Genomic DNA, 13291 nt, shown 5'->3' with positions numbered 1-13291 from the left:
TGTATGTATGTATATGTATATGTAAACAAGCCACTCCTATCATTTGAGGAAACTATGCTTTCTAGTTTTTATCTTGCTTTAAAGTACATCCTCATTCATGCTCAGTAATCCAGGTAGAAAAATCCAACAAAGTTAAGTCGGGTCTTGTTTTCTTTTTGTTGAAAGTTTTTTTCTTTCATCCAAAAGACTTCATCAGTCCGAGGAGCCACAAAAAAACTCAGTCTTATAAATAGCACCTTCCTAGTGGGTCAACCAGTTTGATGGTGGTAAGATGGTTTCTGTTGTCCACCCTCTCCCACGCCAACTCATTTGACGAAACGTTTCAACTAAAAGAAACCGTCCGGAGAACCTGACTTAACTTTGTTGGGTATTTCTACCTGGATCACTGAGCATGATATTTTGAGCCACTTTGGCCATGGCTGCCTCAGATGAGTCGGCGGGGGAGAGGGCAGACTCCAGAAACTACCTGAGCACCATGAGTTTGTTGTAGTTCCTCGGACTGATGAAGTCTTTTGGATGAAAGACGAAACGTTTCAACAAAAAGAAACTGTCCAGAGGACCTGACTTAACTTTGTTGGACTTTAAAGTTTAGTTTTCTCAGCTGTTTGGTGTGGCTGGTTTGGCGGCCAAAGATTAATCTATGGTGGCCATGGCCACCATTGGCCACCCCTTGGCTCCTCCTTTGCACCTGGTGGTGGATAAAATGTCTCCCTCCTCTCACCAGGCTCTGCCACTCTGTGCTGCCTCGGGCAAGAAATAAACAGCCTCTGTTCTTCTCCACAGAGTAACTCCTGCCCACTTGAATATCTTGCACCAAAAACATTTAGGTTTACTGGCACTCCTTGTTCGATTCCAGTCCAGAAAAACACTCACCTTGAAATCTACAAACATTCACTGTTCTATTTCCTCAGCGACGGGGGACTTCGTCATACTGCTTGTTTTTGTTTAATTCCTTTTTCTGTGTTTGTGTAGATCTCTGACGCCCTGATCAAACGGGTGACGTCGTCTCAGGACCAGTGGGTGAAAGGGGCCCTGGAGCCGAAGGCCGGCCCCGACTTTGACCTCACCCTCAGCACAGACTCACTGCTGCAGACCATCCTGCAGCTGGACTTTCGTCAGGGCAAAGGTGAGCACCCAGTGGCATTTTTTAACCCTTTACATACGTGCTACCTCGTCAGGTGAGTATCTCAGTCTATAAAGACGTGGATTCTTTTGTGAAACTAATTCTTTTATTTTGCTCTCAGGATCTCTCAGATGTATTAACGTGCGCTGCATGTGTAATTTATCAGCACGTGGGTCTTTTGAGGAACAAAACATTTTATTTCTTCAAATCTGGAGTCAGCGTGACTTCTTCGTGTTGTATTCGTCGCACTGCGCTAACGGGCATTAACGCTTTAAAAAACGAATACATTCCTACATTTCATTAGTTGCATTCGTTAAAAAAGACGCAGCCATTTTCAGAGTTTTTAATCAATTAAAACATGCAAAACACGATTTAAACCAAGTGAATGTTTTCAGAGATAAACATCGGCGGGGCACAGTTTCAGTCGAGCTGCGCTTGAAGGAAGTTTCGTCTAATTCGAGCTGCAGTCGGGCTCGTTTGGGCTTTGATCAGCTCGTCTTTGTTCTTCCAGGACGGCGACAAGAAACCGTCTCGGTTCACTTCCCCGCCCTCACATCCCACCGATCAGCCACAACAAAGCAGCAGAGTTTAAAGATTGACAGTCAGGTTTTACTCCCCGACTTTTCATCTTTCACATCCCGAGCAGTGACGCCGTGGGAGTCGTTTTTACGAGCAGAGAACTCTGGGAGTTTTTGTTCGCTGCTTGAGGTGAACACATCGTCGTGATTGTTGCATCTTTAAGAACCAAACCCGTTCCTCAGGCTTCTCCGACGTTTTTATTTATAAAATGAATAAATAATCTTGTTTAATTATTAAGAAAAAAATGCTACACTTCCCACAAACAGAGAAATGCTTTTGATTTGCCTAAGAATTCAAAGGAAAACTATCAGATCAGTTATTTTTAAACTTAATCAAAATAAACATCTAAGCAAAGTTTAAGTTGGAACCGAATTATGACTTTTAACTTCATGTTTGGTGTAAAGTTGATGGTTTAAAACCAAATAAGTTGGCAGTTTTCTTACCAAATGTGATCTATTTGAATACAGCATACAGTGAAACGTTGGATATTTACATTAATGAAGATAAAAGGAGAAATTATAACACTTGTTGGTCTAAATTAAACATCAAGTAAAAAACATTGCACAGCATGTAAGAAAATAAATGATTAATTCAATTCAGCGCCAAGTCACAACAGAAGGCGTCTCAGGGACAGAAACATTTGCATACATAAAAAAGACAATTAATAAAAGTTATCAATCTAAGGAAGCAGCAGATTGTGTTGAATCTTCATTTCTTCACAGTGTCCCATCCTGAGCAAGCACAAAGGAGACAGTGGAAAGGAAAAACTCCCTTTCAGCAGGAAGAAACCTCCAGCAGAACCAGGCTCAGGACGAGCGGCCATCTGCTTCAACCTGTTTGAGAGGACAGGAAGTAGAAACAGACAAACACAGAATGACAGGTCCAGGTGTGGTTTCTATAGGAGGAAAGACAAAAAAAAAACGTGTTAAAATATAAATAAATACAAATACAAACAGGTAGAGTAAGTAAAATCAGCAGCAGAGTGAGGAAATGTGGTTAGTTTGTTCTCCAGCAGTCTAAGCCTATAGCAGCATAACTAAGGGATAGCTCAGGAAACCCAAGCTGACCCGAACTATAGAACTGATCAAAAAGGAAAGACTAATCTTAAAAGTAGACAAACGGTCAGCCTCATGGACAAAAACTGGAAGTTGGTTCCACAAGAGAGGAGCCTGATAACTGAAAGATGGTCTTCTCATTCTACTTTTGGAAACTATAGGAACCACAAGTAAACCTGCAGTCGGATCCATTATCCAACAACTTTTCACTTTTTGATTTTATTGTCACAGTTGGCAAGACGTGAAGATTTTTATTATTATTCATCAACTAGAACATGATTTAAAAAAAAAAACAACACATCTCTGAGCTCTTATTTTGAAAGCACTACATTTTGGTATTACGAACAACCCAGAACAACAACAACCAAAAAATGATTTATGAATTCTCTTCAGAGATGCCAGACACATGATAATTCTTGTATTTATATGATAGTTTTACGGTCTATACAATCTACATTGAATAGTTTTTAAAACGTTCTGGCGTTTTCTTGAACCAAAAATAAAAAAATTCATGTGAACACCCACATTTCATGAGAAAGTCCGATCTGACGAGTCAGACGGTGCTCGCCAGGTCCACAACCCCCCCCCCCCCATTTCTCCAACAGTTCAAGTCAAAAAATTATCCGTTTAAAACGACTATTCTGCATTTTATAATTTCCTGTCTGACATTCCTTTTAGTACTGGAGTACTAAGCTCTAGTTTTATTTTAACAGTTATTCTATAAAATGTTTACCGTTTGTTAAAGAAATGCTGGTAACGAACCAAGAACGTATTTTATTTTTAATTTGACACGAGGTTTGGTTTTAAAGTCATTGCAGAGTTTTTTGGTGTTTTCAAGGTCAAGGTTCTTTATTGTCATTCGCATCGCATGTGGTACATGTGGTGGAACGAACTGTCGTGCACACAGGGTCTCAGTTACATCCAATAAAAGTATAAAATGTAAAAGAAAAACAGTAATAAGATCTAAGATACGAACTAAGAAATATGCTAAACTAATAATACGCTAAGCACTAGTAGTACAAAAACAATACGCCGAACAGCAGCACGGACATGAGTCTGTGTGAGCTGATGAGGACGAATGAACACAGAAACATGGAATAAATCAGCAGCAACATGAATAGTCAGCAGCACATGTCAACAATCAACAGTTTTTATTTTATTTTTATCTTTTTTTAACCTAGGGATGCACGATATTATCAGCATGGTATCGGTATCAGCTGATGTTAGCGATAAAGTTAAATATCGGACATCGGACATTCCATCAAAATAACTCACCAATATAAAAGTCGCTGTTTGTGTGTGTGTGTGGGTGTATATATATATATATATATATATATATATATATATATATATGGCACTGTTTTTGTATGACAACCCAGTGATGAGGATGCCTACAGTGCCAGCACGTTATGACATCACACACGCCGTTGAGTTTAGATTTGTGAAAATTTTTCAAATTTGCACCGTTCAAGTGTTGTCATTGTGTTAGAGAGAGTAAATGTCATGAATAAATTTGACATTAGACATAATCCAAGTTCAGCATCTGCATTGGTAGCAGGCCAAACTGACAAAGACCATGCAGAATATTTTAGTATTTTATTTCCGCAGCAGAGAAAGCTGTGTAGCCTCTGTAAGTGGGTTTAGAAGAAAAAATATCGGTATTGGTATCGGTTACCGGCCAAATAAGTTTTAACATATCGGCCAAAAATCCAATATCATGCATCCTTATTTTAACCTGTTTTAAGGGATTTCTACACAAGTTGGACCCTGGTTTGTTTGAACGGATCAATCACAGGAAGGTGTACCGATTTATTTCCTCATATAGTTTCTTAAAATTGAAGATCTTTTTATCGTGTTTGGTTGAGAATGGTGAACCCAAAGTGCCAAACCAAAAACTCAGGAGGACCTGAGAGTAAAAATAAATAATTTATTAAACAAGAGAAAAGAGCGCTAAATGACAGATGATGACAAACAATCTGGAGAAGGACCATGAGGATCAGAGATGTTTTATACCTGCAGTAGTTTGCAGTTTTTTCTTGTTTGTTATTTTGATCATGGTTTGAGTTGTAAACAACATCCTGTTTACGCTTCAGGATCTGAACCAGTTTAAAACGACTGCTCTCACTCTTTGCTGCCATTTTCTGTCCATGTGTTGTCGTCCTGAAACGTCCGAACCATTGGTGTCTCCAGATGTGCACGAGAGACCGTTATTGAAACAAATGCAGGCAGCAGACAGTGATGAGGCTGAGATGGAGACAGAGAGCCCCGGAGGTATTTCAGAGGCTGACAATGCTTTTGTTTCCATCCTTCGTTTTTTTTCTCATTCCTTCCTCGTCCCTCAGACCTGACAGGCCTCGCGGTCTCTCTGGTTGGAAACCCCCCGGTCCTTTTTGTCCCGCAGTGTTTCTGTGCTGTTCTTCCTCTGCATGAATCTTGTTTTCCAGCTCCTCCCCAGCAAACGGATCCTCTGCAGAAAAAGTGCTGCACAAATACAGAAAAAGATCAAAATAACTGAGTCAGGTTGCTTAAAGCATCTCAATCCAATGAGAATCTGTGTTTTGTAAACCCTCTCATTCTGTTCCTTCAGTCATGATTGCTGCCTCTCCCCCGTGTTTTCACAAACATTGTATTTATCAGATCGATGTTCCAAAATAAAAAATAAAAAGCTCTTTACATTGCTCTGCATTTTGTTGTCTGTTTCAGACTTGTTAGGAGTCCAGTCACTCCATGCAAGGTTCAGACTGATACACAGCTTTTTACTACAAATCCTCTCATTTATCCATTTATACTGTATTTTTAACCATACAATCCTCTCCAAATTGAGGACTTTATAATCTTTAGTGTCTATATGAAGCCGTTCTCTCCCCTTCAGCGATCTTAAAGCTCATATCAGTCTAACCTGCTGCACCTTTACACTTCTACCCTTCAGTGTTGAGTGTTCTCACGTGACCCAGTTACCACATTTTCCGCCGTATAAGTTGCATCTGTCCAAATATTTCTAATAAAGTGGGAAAAAACATGAATAAGTTGCTTCGCCGTATAAGTCGCATCTATTACGCATCACCGCTGACCCTTGGAAACGTGGGCCGGTGTTGTGTTAAAAAAAACGATCGGCTGCCAAAATGGCAGCAGCGGGAGCGTGCACGGGAGGATTTTTAACAAGATTAACACTTAAAAACTATTATTCGTTTGCTCGACATTATAGCAAACGTGTGTTTCAGTGTAACTTTTTCTTAATAAATGCACTTTAATGGTCAAATCAGCTGCATTTCAAAAGTCGATTTGCAGCTGCGGGAGCGCGCAGAGCGACGACTCGCTGTGCATTTCTTTGAAATTTAACAAGATTAACACCTAAAAACAATTATTTGTTTGCTCTAAATTATGGTAAAGGTGTGTCTCAGTTGAACTTTTCCTTAATAAATGCACTTTAATGGTCAAATCAGCTGCATTTCGCCTGGGCGGCGCGGTGAAATGCAGCTGATTTGACGTTTGTTCCAGGAGCAAGATGAAGGTGGCTTGATATGGCAAGCCAAGTGTCTCATTAATAGCCACTTTTACCTATGAATGAGACATTTGGCTTGCCATATTAGCCGAGGGCCCTCTAACGGCTGCAAATAGTAGTGCTTAATATTTTCATGTTGCAATGAATGAAATCGTCAGATCTCAGACAAACATTGGGTTATAAATATGAGGAAAAAACGTATATTAGTTGCTTCGGTGTAAAAGGTGCAGGATTTGCAAATTTATGCAAAACGGTGCGACTTATATGGTGAAAAATACGGTAAGTTCCCCAGCTGTCGCCTGAATGAACCAGGATTCTTGTTTTTAAATCTCCCACCAGCTTCTCGTTAAAGCTCTTGTTCTCTTCCTCCAGCTTGTTCAAACACCACCGGCCTGATGACGACACCCCCGTTTGTGTCCCCTCGCATCTTTCCCTCCCTCCTTCTCTGTTACTACTCCCCGGTCTCCTAACTCGCGTTTCATCCATTCTCTCAGTGGAGTCCGGACCCTCGGTGCCGCCTGCCCCCCTCCTGCAGCTGGAGAAGTGCTGCACCAGGAATAACAGCGCCACCTTGGCCTGGAGGGTGACGGTGCCGCCGGAGAACCCCATGGAGGGCTACATCCTGGAGCTGGACGACGGCAACGGAGGACAGTACAGGGTTAGTTTCAGCTCATTGTGTGTGACGCAGAACACAAAGATTCAAACTGTCTATTAATCCTTCATTCATATTATATAGTAATGCAATTAAAGATTGTGAGTAGTAATATATAAGCACTAAAATAAGCAGAAACAAATTACTGTAATTTCCAGATTATAAGCCGCTACTTTTTTTCACACGCTTTACCACGGCTTATACAATGTTGTGGCTAATTTATGGAATTTTAATTTTATTTTATAATGGGCTAACGAGCTTCATGCTGCCAAAACATTTAACCTTGTCACACCCGGGCGCTCACACAGCTGCCCAATACACGTCTGTCTTGGGGGGTGGGTCCTCGTGACTCAATGAGACTACCTGTATAAATAAAGGTTAAAAAAAATCGGACCAATGAAACGGCCCGTTCTGTCCTCCCCTCTCTGTTGTGCACCCAACGTGTGTCCCTGTTTTGAAAGGCAGCTGTGTGATGGAGGACAGCAAGTTTGCACAGGAGGAAGGTGAAGATAGCGATAGCATTATTTCTGTTTTTTAATTTTTTTTTTTTTACCAGTCGTGTTACATGCACTGTTCAGAAAAAACAAAAAAATAAAACATTTACTGTACGTATTTGTTTATGTTACCATACCGGTATGTATTTAATTAAAAGTTTAAGAAATCTTTCTGTGTAAACATCTCATGTTGGACACCCGTGGCTTATACATAAGCGCGGCCTATATATGTACAATTGTTTTTTAGTGGGCGTGGCTTATAGTCGAGTGCGCTCAATAGTTTGTAAATTACGGTAAAAGCCTAGCATTTCTTGACAGAATAGAATTTGTTATGTCTCAAGCCAGAGATTTAAACTTACGAGTTGTAGCCATTTTGGTCAAATATTAAAAATAATGTTATGCACAGTTTAAGGCCGTTTTACAAGGTTGTATTTATTCGATCTGTTAGCACGATGAAGATGACAGCTGCTACCACACAAGGTTTTTGTAAATTTGACAGAGTTACACATGTATTGATGCTAGCTTCATTTCAAATATTTACGTGAGCTTTAGCTGTTTTCGTCAACATTCTCCGTACAGAGCAGCTAATGCTTTGTCTAATAGGAAAAACAGCAAATGATGTCATACTTGTTCTTGTAGCGCTCATTAATAATTAATGTGCTGCAGCCACAAACACAGATAGAGGTTAGCGTCTGTCTGATTAATCCTGTCATGAGTTAAAGCACATGTATTAATTCTATGCAGCATGCACGACCTGTTAAGTTGTGTGTGCTCACGTTTGTAAGGGTGTGCTGCGTTTTCCCCTAAGGAGGTGTACGTGGGGAAGGAGACGGTGTGCACGGTGGACGGGCTGCATTTCAACAGCTCCTACAACGCCCGGGTGAAAGCCTACAACAACGTCGGCGTGGGACCGTACAGCAAGACGGTGGTGCTGAAGACTTCTGACGGTACGTGTGACGAGAACTCGCTTCCTGAGGGTTCTGCTTTTGTTCGACTGCGTGGATTCTACTGTTGGTCGCACGTCGCCGTGAAAGGTGGGCGACGGTGTAAGTGCCTGCGTTTGCGCGTGTGCACATTTAGTCTGTTAGTTAAATATTTCATGAACCACTGGACGGATTTGAAAGAAACTCTTTGGGTGCACATCTGCAAACGATTGAAGATGGCTGCTACAGAGAGTCGCGTCCACAAATGAGACGTTTTTACAGAAACAGTGAAGTTTGTTGATTCAGGATCTGCATAAATGATGCTGATCCATACGAATCCAATCAATCAATCAATATTTGTACTCTACTTACAACAGGAAAACATCACATCCTTTTCTGACTCTTCAAAATAAAAGCACTTTGGATGAATTTGCAATAGTGCATGTGCTTTTTAGCAACATCGTCTTTTATCATCTGTTAAACTATAATTTAGATGAACTGAATGTGTGAATGTTTATGAAGCTTTCACACTATTGTCATCCATTTCTCTTCTGTACGTTTTTCAGCACGATTCTCGTTCCACAATTTTTGTGCTATTTCAACAACTCGTATATGAAAATGTTCAGCTCTTCCAGGACAATCCTGCTACGACTTTGGATATTGGTGCAACTTTAGCTTTTTGAAATATTTAGCCTTTTCTGACATTTTTTTTTTCTCATAAATGAATTGAGCTAATTTTACATTCTTCAAATCTTTAGATGTGTTACCTTTCACTGGTCCTTTTACATTTTGCTCTGGTTCAGCTTCTTTCAGCTTCCTTGTGCAAATTTAATGTTTTTTCAGCTACTTTCAGCTAATTTCAGCTGTTTTGTGCTCCTTTCAGATTCTTTCTACTAACTACAACATTTTTGTGCTTCTTCTAAGTTCTTTCTGCCAATTTCAGCTTGTTTTACTCCTTGCAGCTTATTTCTGCAAGTTTCAGCTTTTTCTGTTATTTCAGCTACTTTAGCAGGTTTATGCTAATTTTAGCATTGTCAACTAATTCAACATTTCTTGCACTCATTTCAACATTTTCAGCCTAATGCAGCAAAAATGTGGTCTCTCCACTTCCTTCTGGTAGTTTCTGCTTTTTTAGCTACTTTTCTGCAGTTTTTTAATTTTTGCTAATTTCTGCTTTTTCCAGATAATTTCCACTTTTTTTGTTCTCATTACTGCTTCTTTCAGCTAACTGATCAAATGTGTTATTTTGACTTTCTTCTGCTAATTTAAGCTTATTCTACCTTTTCAGCTATTTTTTTTAGCTAATTTCAGCTGTTTTCAGATAAATTCAAGTTTTTTATGGTAATTTCCACTACTTCCAGCCTAATTAACATTGTTATGCTAATTTCAGCTTATTTCTGCTAGTTTCCGCTTTTTCTGTATTTCAGCTGCTATTTAGCTCTTTTATGCTCAATTTAGTCTTTTCAGCTTATTCCACATTTTGGAGCTCATTTCAGCTCTTTCCACTTCCTTCTGGTAGCTTAAGCTTCTTTCTAACTTTTCAGCTACTTTCAGCTATTATTTTTGCTAATTTTTCACATTTGTGTGCTCATTTTTGCTTATTTAAACCTAATTCAGAAAATTTGTTTTCTTCCCACTTTCTTCTTCTTCTAAGTTAAACTTGTTCTTCCATTTCAGCATGTTTTTAGCTAATTTCAGCTGTTTTCAGAAAGTTCTTCTGCAACAAGCATTCCCACTGCATTTTCGCAGTAATTGTATTGTCTCTAGCTTATTCTGTATGAAATGTGTTCATCTAAGTTACATTGACATTTTACCTAACGTTCCACAACAGACGCAGGCTGTTTGAAGACAATATTGCGATAAAGTACACGATTTTCTCTTGGAATCACGTTAAACGACACATTTGCGATACGAGTGACAACATTTATAAGACGCTTGCTTAAATATTGCCCCAAAATACATCTCTGGCGTTCTACAAATATATTATCTTTATTTATAAGGGTTCTAGACGCTCGTGATGACGAACCTTTTGAGCACGTTCATAATTCCTGCGACACAGAAGCGAAGCCCCGTGACCGATACTTTGAAACTAAGAACCGTTGCAAACGTTTCGAGACATCGTGGAGAAGTTTTGCAGTTTGTCGCCAACACTGCAGCCCACTGAGAAACTTCCTTAGCAGTTTTTGTGGCAGCTTTGCTTAAAAGCTTGGCATGCAAGACGGCGGGCGATATGCATTCCTTCAAGGAACGCTACTTTCATTTTGCTTGTCTGTGTAAAACAGTCACAGGATACTTCTTGTGTTGATGGTAAAAGCTGTAGAAGAGGGGGTTTTAAATGTTTTACTTCAGATACGTTTCACACGAACGATGAGGAGAGAGGATGGATGCAAAGAACTGGACAAATGCAAAACGGAGTGAAAATAAAAACGAGGGGAAAGAAGATGATGGCAGCTGAAGGGGAAGATGATGCAGAGACGGTTACGTAAACAGACAGGGGAAGAGAGGACAGAAAAGAAAGGCAAGAAGAGCGAGACGGGAGGTGAATGAAAGTAGGAATGTGTGAAAAAAGAGAGAAGAGGGGAAACGCTGCAGCAGCGTTGGAGTTTCCTCAAAGCACAGCCACACATTTTCTCTTCAGCTGCAACAACAACACACATTAGTCTGCTTTCTGCCTGATAACTCTTCATCCCCCCTGCTCTTTTTGTACTTGCTGTGTCATTATTCTTCCTCCCTAAAATCCCTCTTTCCCCCCGTCTTCCTCTTTTCTTTGAGAATTGACAGTAATGATGTTGGGCGGGTTGTTTATTGTCAGGCTGCCAAGCAAACAAAGCGTCTTACGTCCAATTTTACACGTCTGCATGTTTTCAGCATCATTTCTCTTTTTAATCATTTGTTCATGAAGCAGCATGTTGTTGTGTGAATGATTTTAGGCATTCACACTATTGTTTGCTTGTTTATATTTATTATTCCAACTTCTGTCCGTACTCTGTACATTTTTCGGTGTGGTTCTCGTCCCGCAATTTTTAAGTAACTTCAGCAGTATCAAAACATTCAGCTTCTTCAGGAGAAGACCTTTACTTACAATACTTTTGGTATTGGTGCACCTTTAGCTTTTTCTGTCGTTTTTTTTTCTCATAAAAATGAATTGAGCTCATTTTTTATCCTTCATATTTTTAGATCTGTTCACAATATTTTTACTGCTGCTTTCACATTTTGTTCTGCTTCAGCTTCTTTCAGCTTCCTTGTGCAAACTTAAACCTTTATCAGCTACTTTCAGCTACTTTCAGCTGTTTTGTTCTTCTTTCAGATTATTTCTGTTAACTACAACATTTTTATGCTTCTTCTAACTTCGTTCTGCCAATTTCAGCTTGTTATGCTGCTTTCAGCTTATTTATGCAAGTTTCAGCTTTTTCTGCTATTTCAGCCACTATTTAGCTGTTTAATGCTAATTTGAGCCTTTTCAGTTAATTCCACGTTTTTTGCACTCATTTCAACTTTTTTTCAGCCTAATTCAGCAAAAAATGTGTTCTTCTGGTAATTTAAGCTTCTTTCTGCAATTTTAGCTACTTTTCATGTTTTTTTTTCTTTTTTCCAGATAATTTCCACTTTTTTGTGCTCATTTCTGCTTCTTTCAGCCTAATTGGGCAAACATCACTTTCTGTTTTCTTCTACTAATTTAAGCTTGTTCCACCTTTTCAGCTACCTTTTAGCATATTTTTTTTTAGCTAATTTCAGCTTTTTTCACATAATTTCAAGATTTTCAATTTAATTTTTGCTACTTTCAACCTAATTAATTTCTTTATGCTAATTTCAGCTTGTTATGCTCCTTTCAGCTTTTTTCTGCTAGTTTTGGCTTTTTCTGTTATTTCAGCTACTTTTTTTTTTTTTCTATTTTCAACTTTTTTTTCACTAATTTCCTAATTTTTGTGCTCATTTTTGCAAATTTAAACCTAACTCAGCAAAAGTATGTTCTTTCTGCGTTCTTCTGCTAATTAAGGCTTGTTCTTTCATTTTAGCTACATTTCAGCATGTTTTATTTTAGCTAAGTTCAGCTGTTTTTCAGCAATTTTTTCAACATTCACACTGCATTTTTATAGGAAATGCAATTTTTCTAGTTGCACTTGTTCCTGAACAGAGTGTTGACATTTCTGACCAAACGCACAAAGAACGGTGTTTGTGTTGAGTGTTAGCTGAGCTGTTGCTAACAAACGCGTTTTCTGTGACGGGTGCAACAGCGAAATGACTGCGGTTGTACAGTTTAAAGGGAAATTACTTTCCATGGTTGTAATAAGTTTTTATTAAAATACACTACAGGCTAAATGTCGTGTTCTTCGTACAGTGGCATGGTTCACCTTTGACCCCACCTCAGCTCACCGGGACATCGTTTTGACGAATGAAAACCAGACAGCTTCGTGTAACAGCTACGACGACCGGGTGGTTCTGGGGACTGCTGCTTTTTCTAAGGTGCGAGGTCTTTAAAGTGTCACAGAAACATTACATACAGGTCTCTGGGCTTTTTTATTTATTTAATTTTCTGAAAGTTTTTTCTTTCCCTCAAATCTCAGGGCGTTCACTACTGGGAGGTCAGCGTCGATCGCTATGACAACCACCCAGACCCTGCATTTGGTGTGGCGAGGATCAACACCATGAAGGAGATGATGCTGGGGAAAGACGACAAGGCCTGGGCCATGTATGTGGACAACAACCGCTCCTGGTTCATGCACAACAACTCCCACACCAACAGGTAGGTGTTCACTGGTGTCATGTTTTTGGAGGTTCAGAGTAATGAGGCTGTTGCTTCGGTTTGTCGTGGTGAAGAAGGACCTGAGCTGAAAGATAAAGCTCTTGATTTACCGGTTCATCTATGATTCAAACCTCTGGCCATGACATGGATCCTGACCAAAGATACATGGTTGGTTGGTTGGTTAGTTGGTCAGTTGGCTTATTAGTTGGTTGATCAGTT

General features: G+C 39.5%; 1 protein-coding gene across 11 annotated transcripts in view; it reads left to right on the top strand.

The window, feature by feature from the left end:
• The window catches only part of LOC119418357 (tripartite motif-containing protein 67), a 66841-nt gene that overhangs the window by 48213 nt on the left and 5337 nt on the right, over positions 1-13291 (top strand). For 2 of the 11 annotated variants that reach the window (XM_037685634.1, XM_037685631.1), the window contains 5 exons: positions 973-1120; positions 6754-6917; positions 8214-8352; positions 12668-12792; positions 12894-13018. In XM_037685634.1, coding sequence (XP_037541562.1) covers positions 973-1120; positions 6754-6917; positions 8214-8352; positions 12668-12792; positions 12894-13018 — 701 coding nt within the window. Of the gene's footprint in view, positions 1-972; positions 1127-6753; positions 6918-8213; positions 8394-12642; positions 12793-12893; positions 13073-13291 lie in introns of all 11 variants that reach the window. The other 9 variants (XM_037685636.1, XM_037685633.1, XM_037685632.1 and 6 more) reach the window with 8 other exon arrangements.

This window comes from Nematolebias whitei, chromosome 12, assembly GCF_014905685.2.
Source record: "Nematolebias whitei isolate Nwh7 chromosome 12, NemWhi1, whole genome shotgun sequence".
Taxonomy (NCBI): Eukaryota; Metazoa; Chordata; class Actinopteri; order Cyprinodontiformes; family Rivulidae; genus Nematolebias; species Nematolebias whitei.
This window is presented reverse-complemented; position numbering and strand designations above follow the sequence as displayed.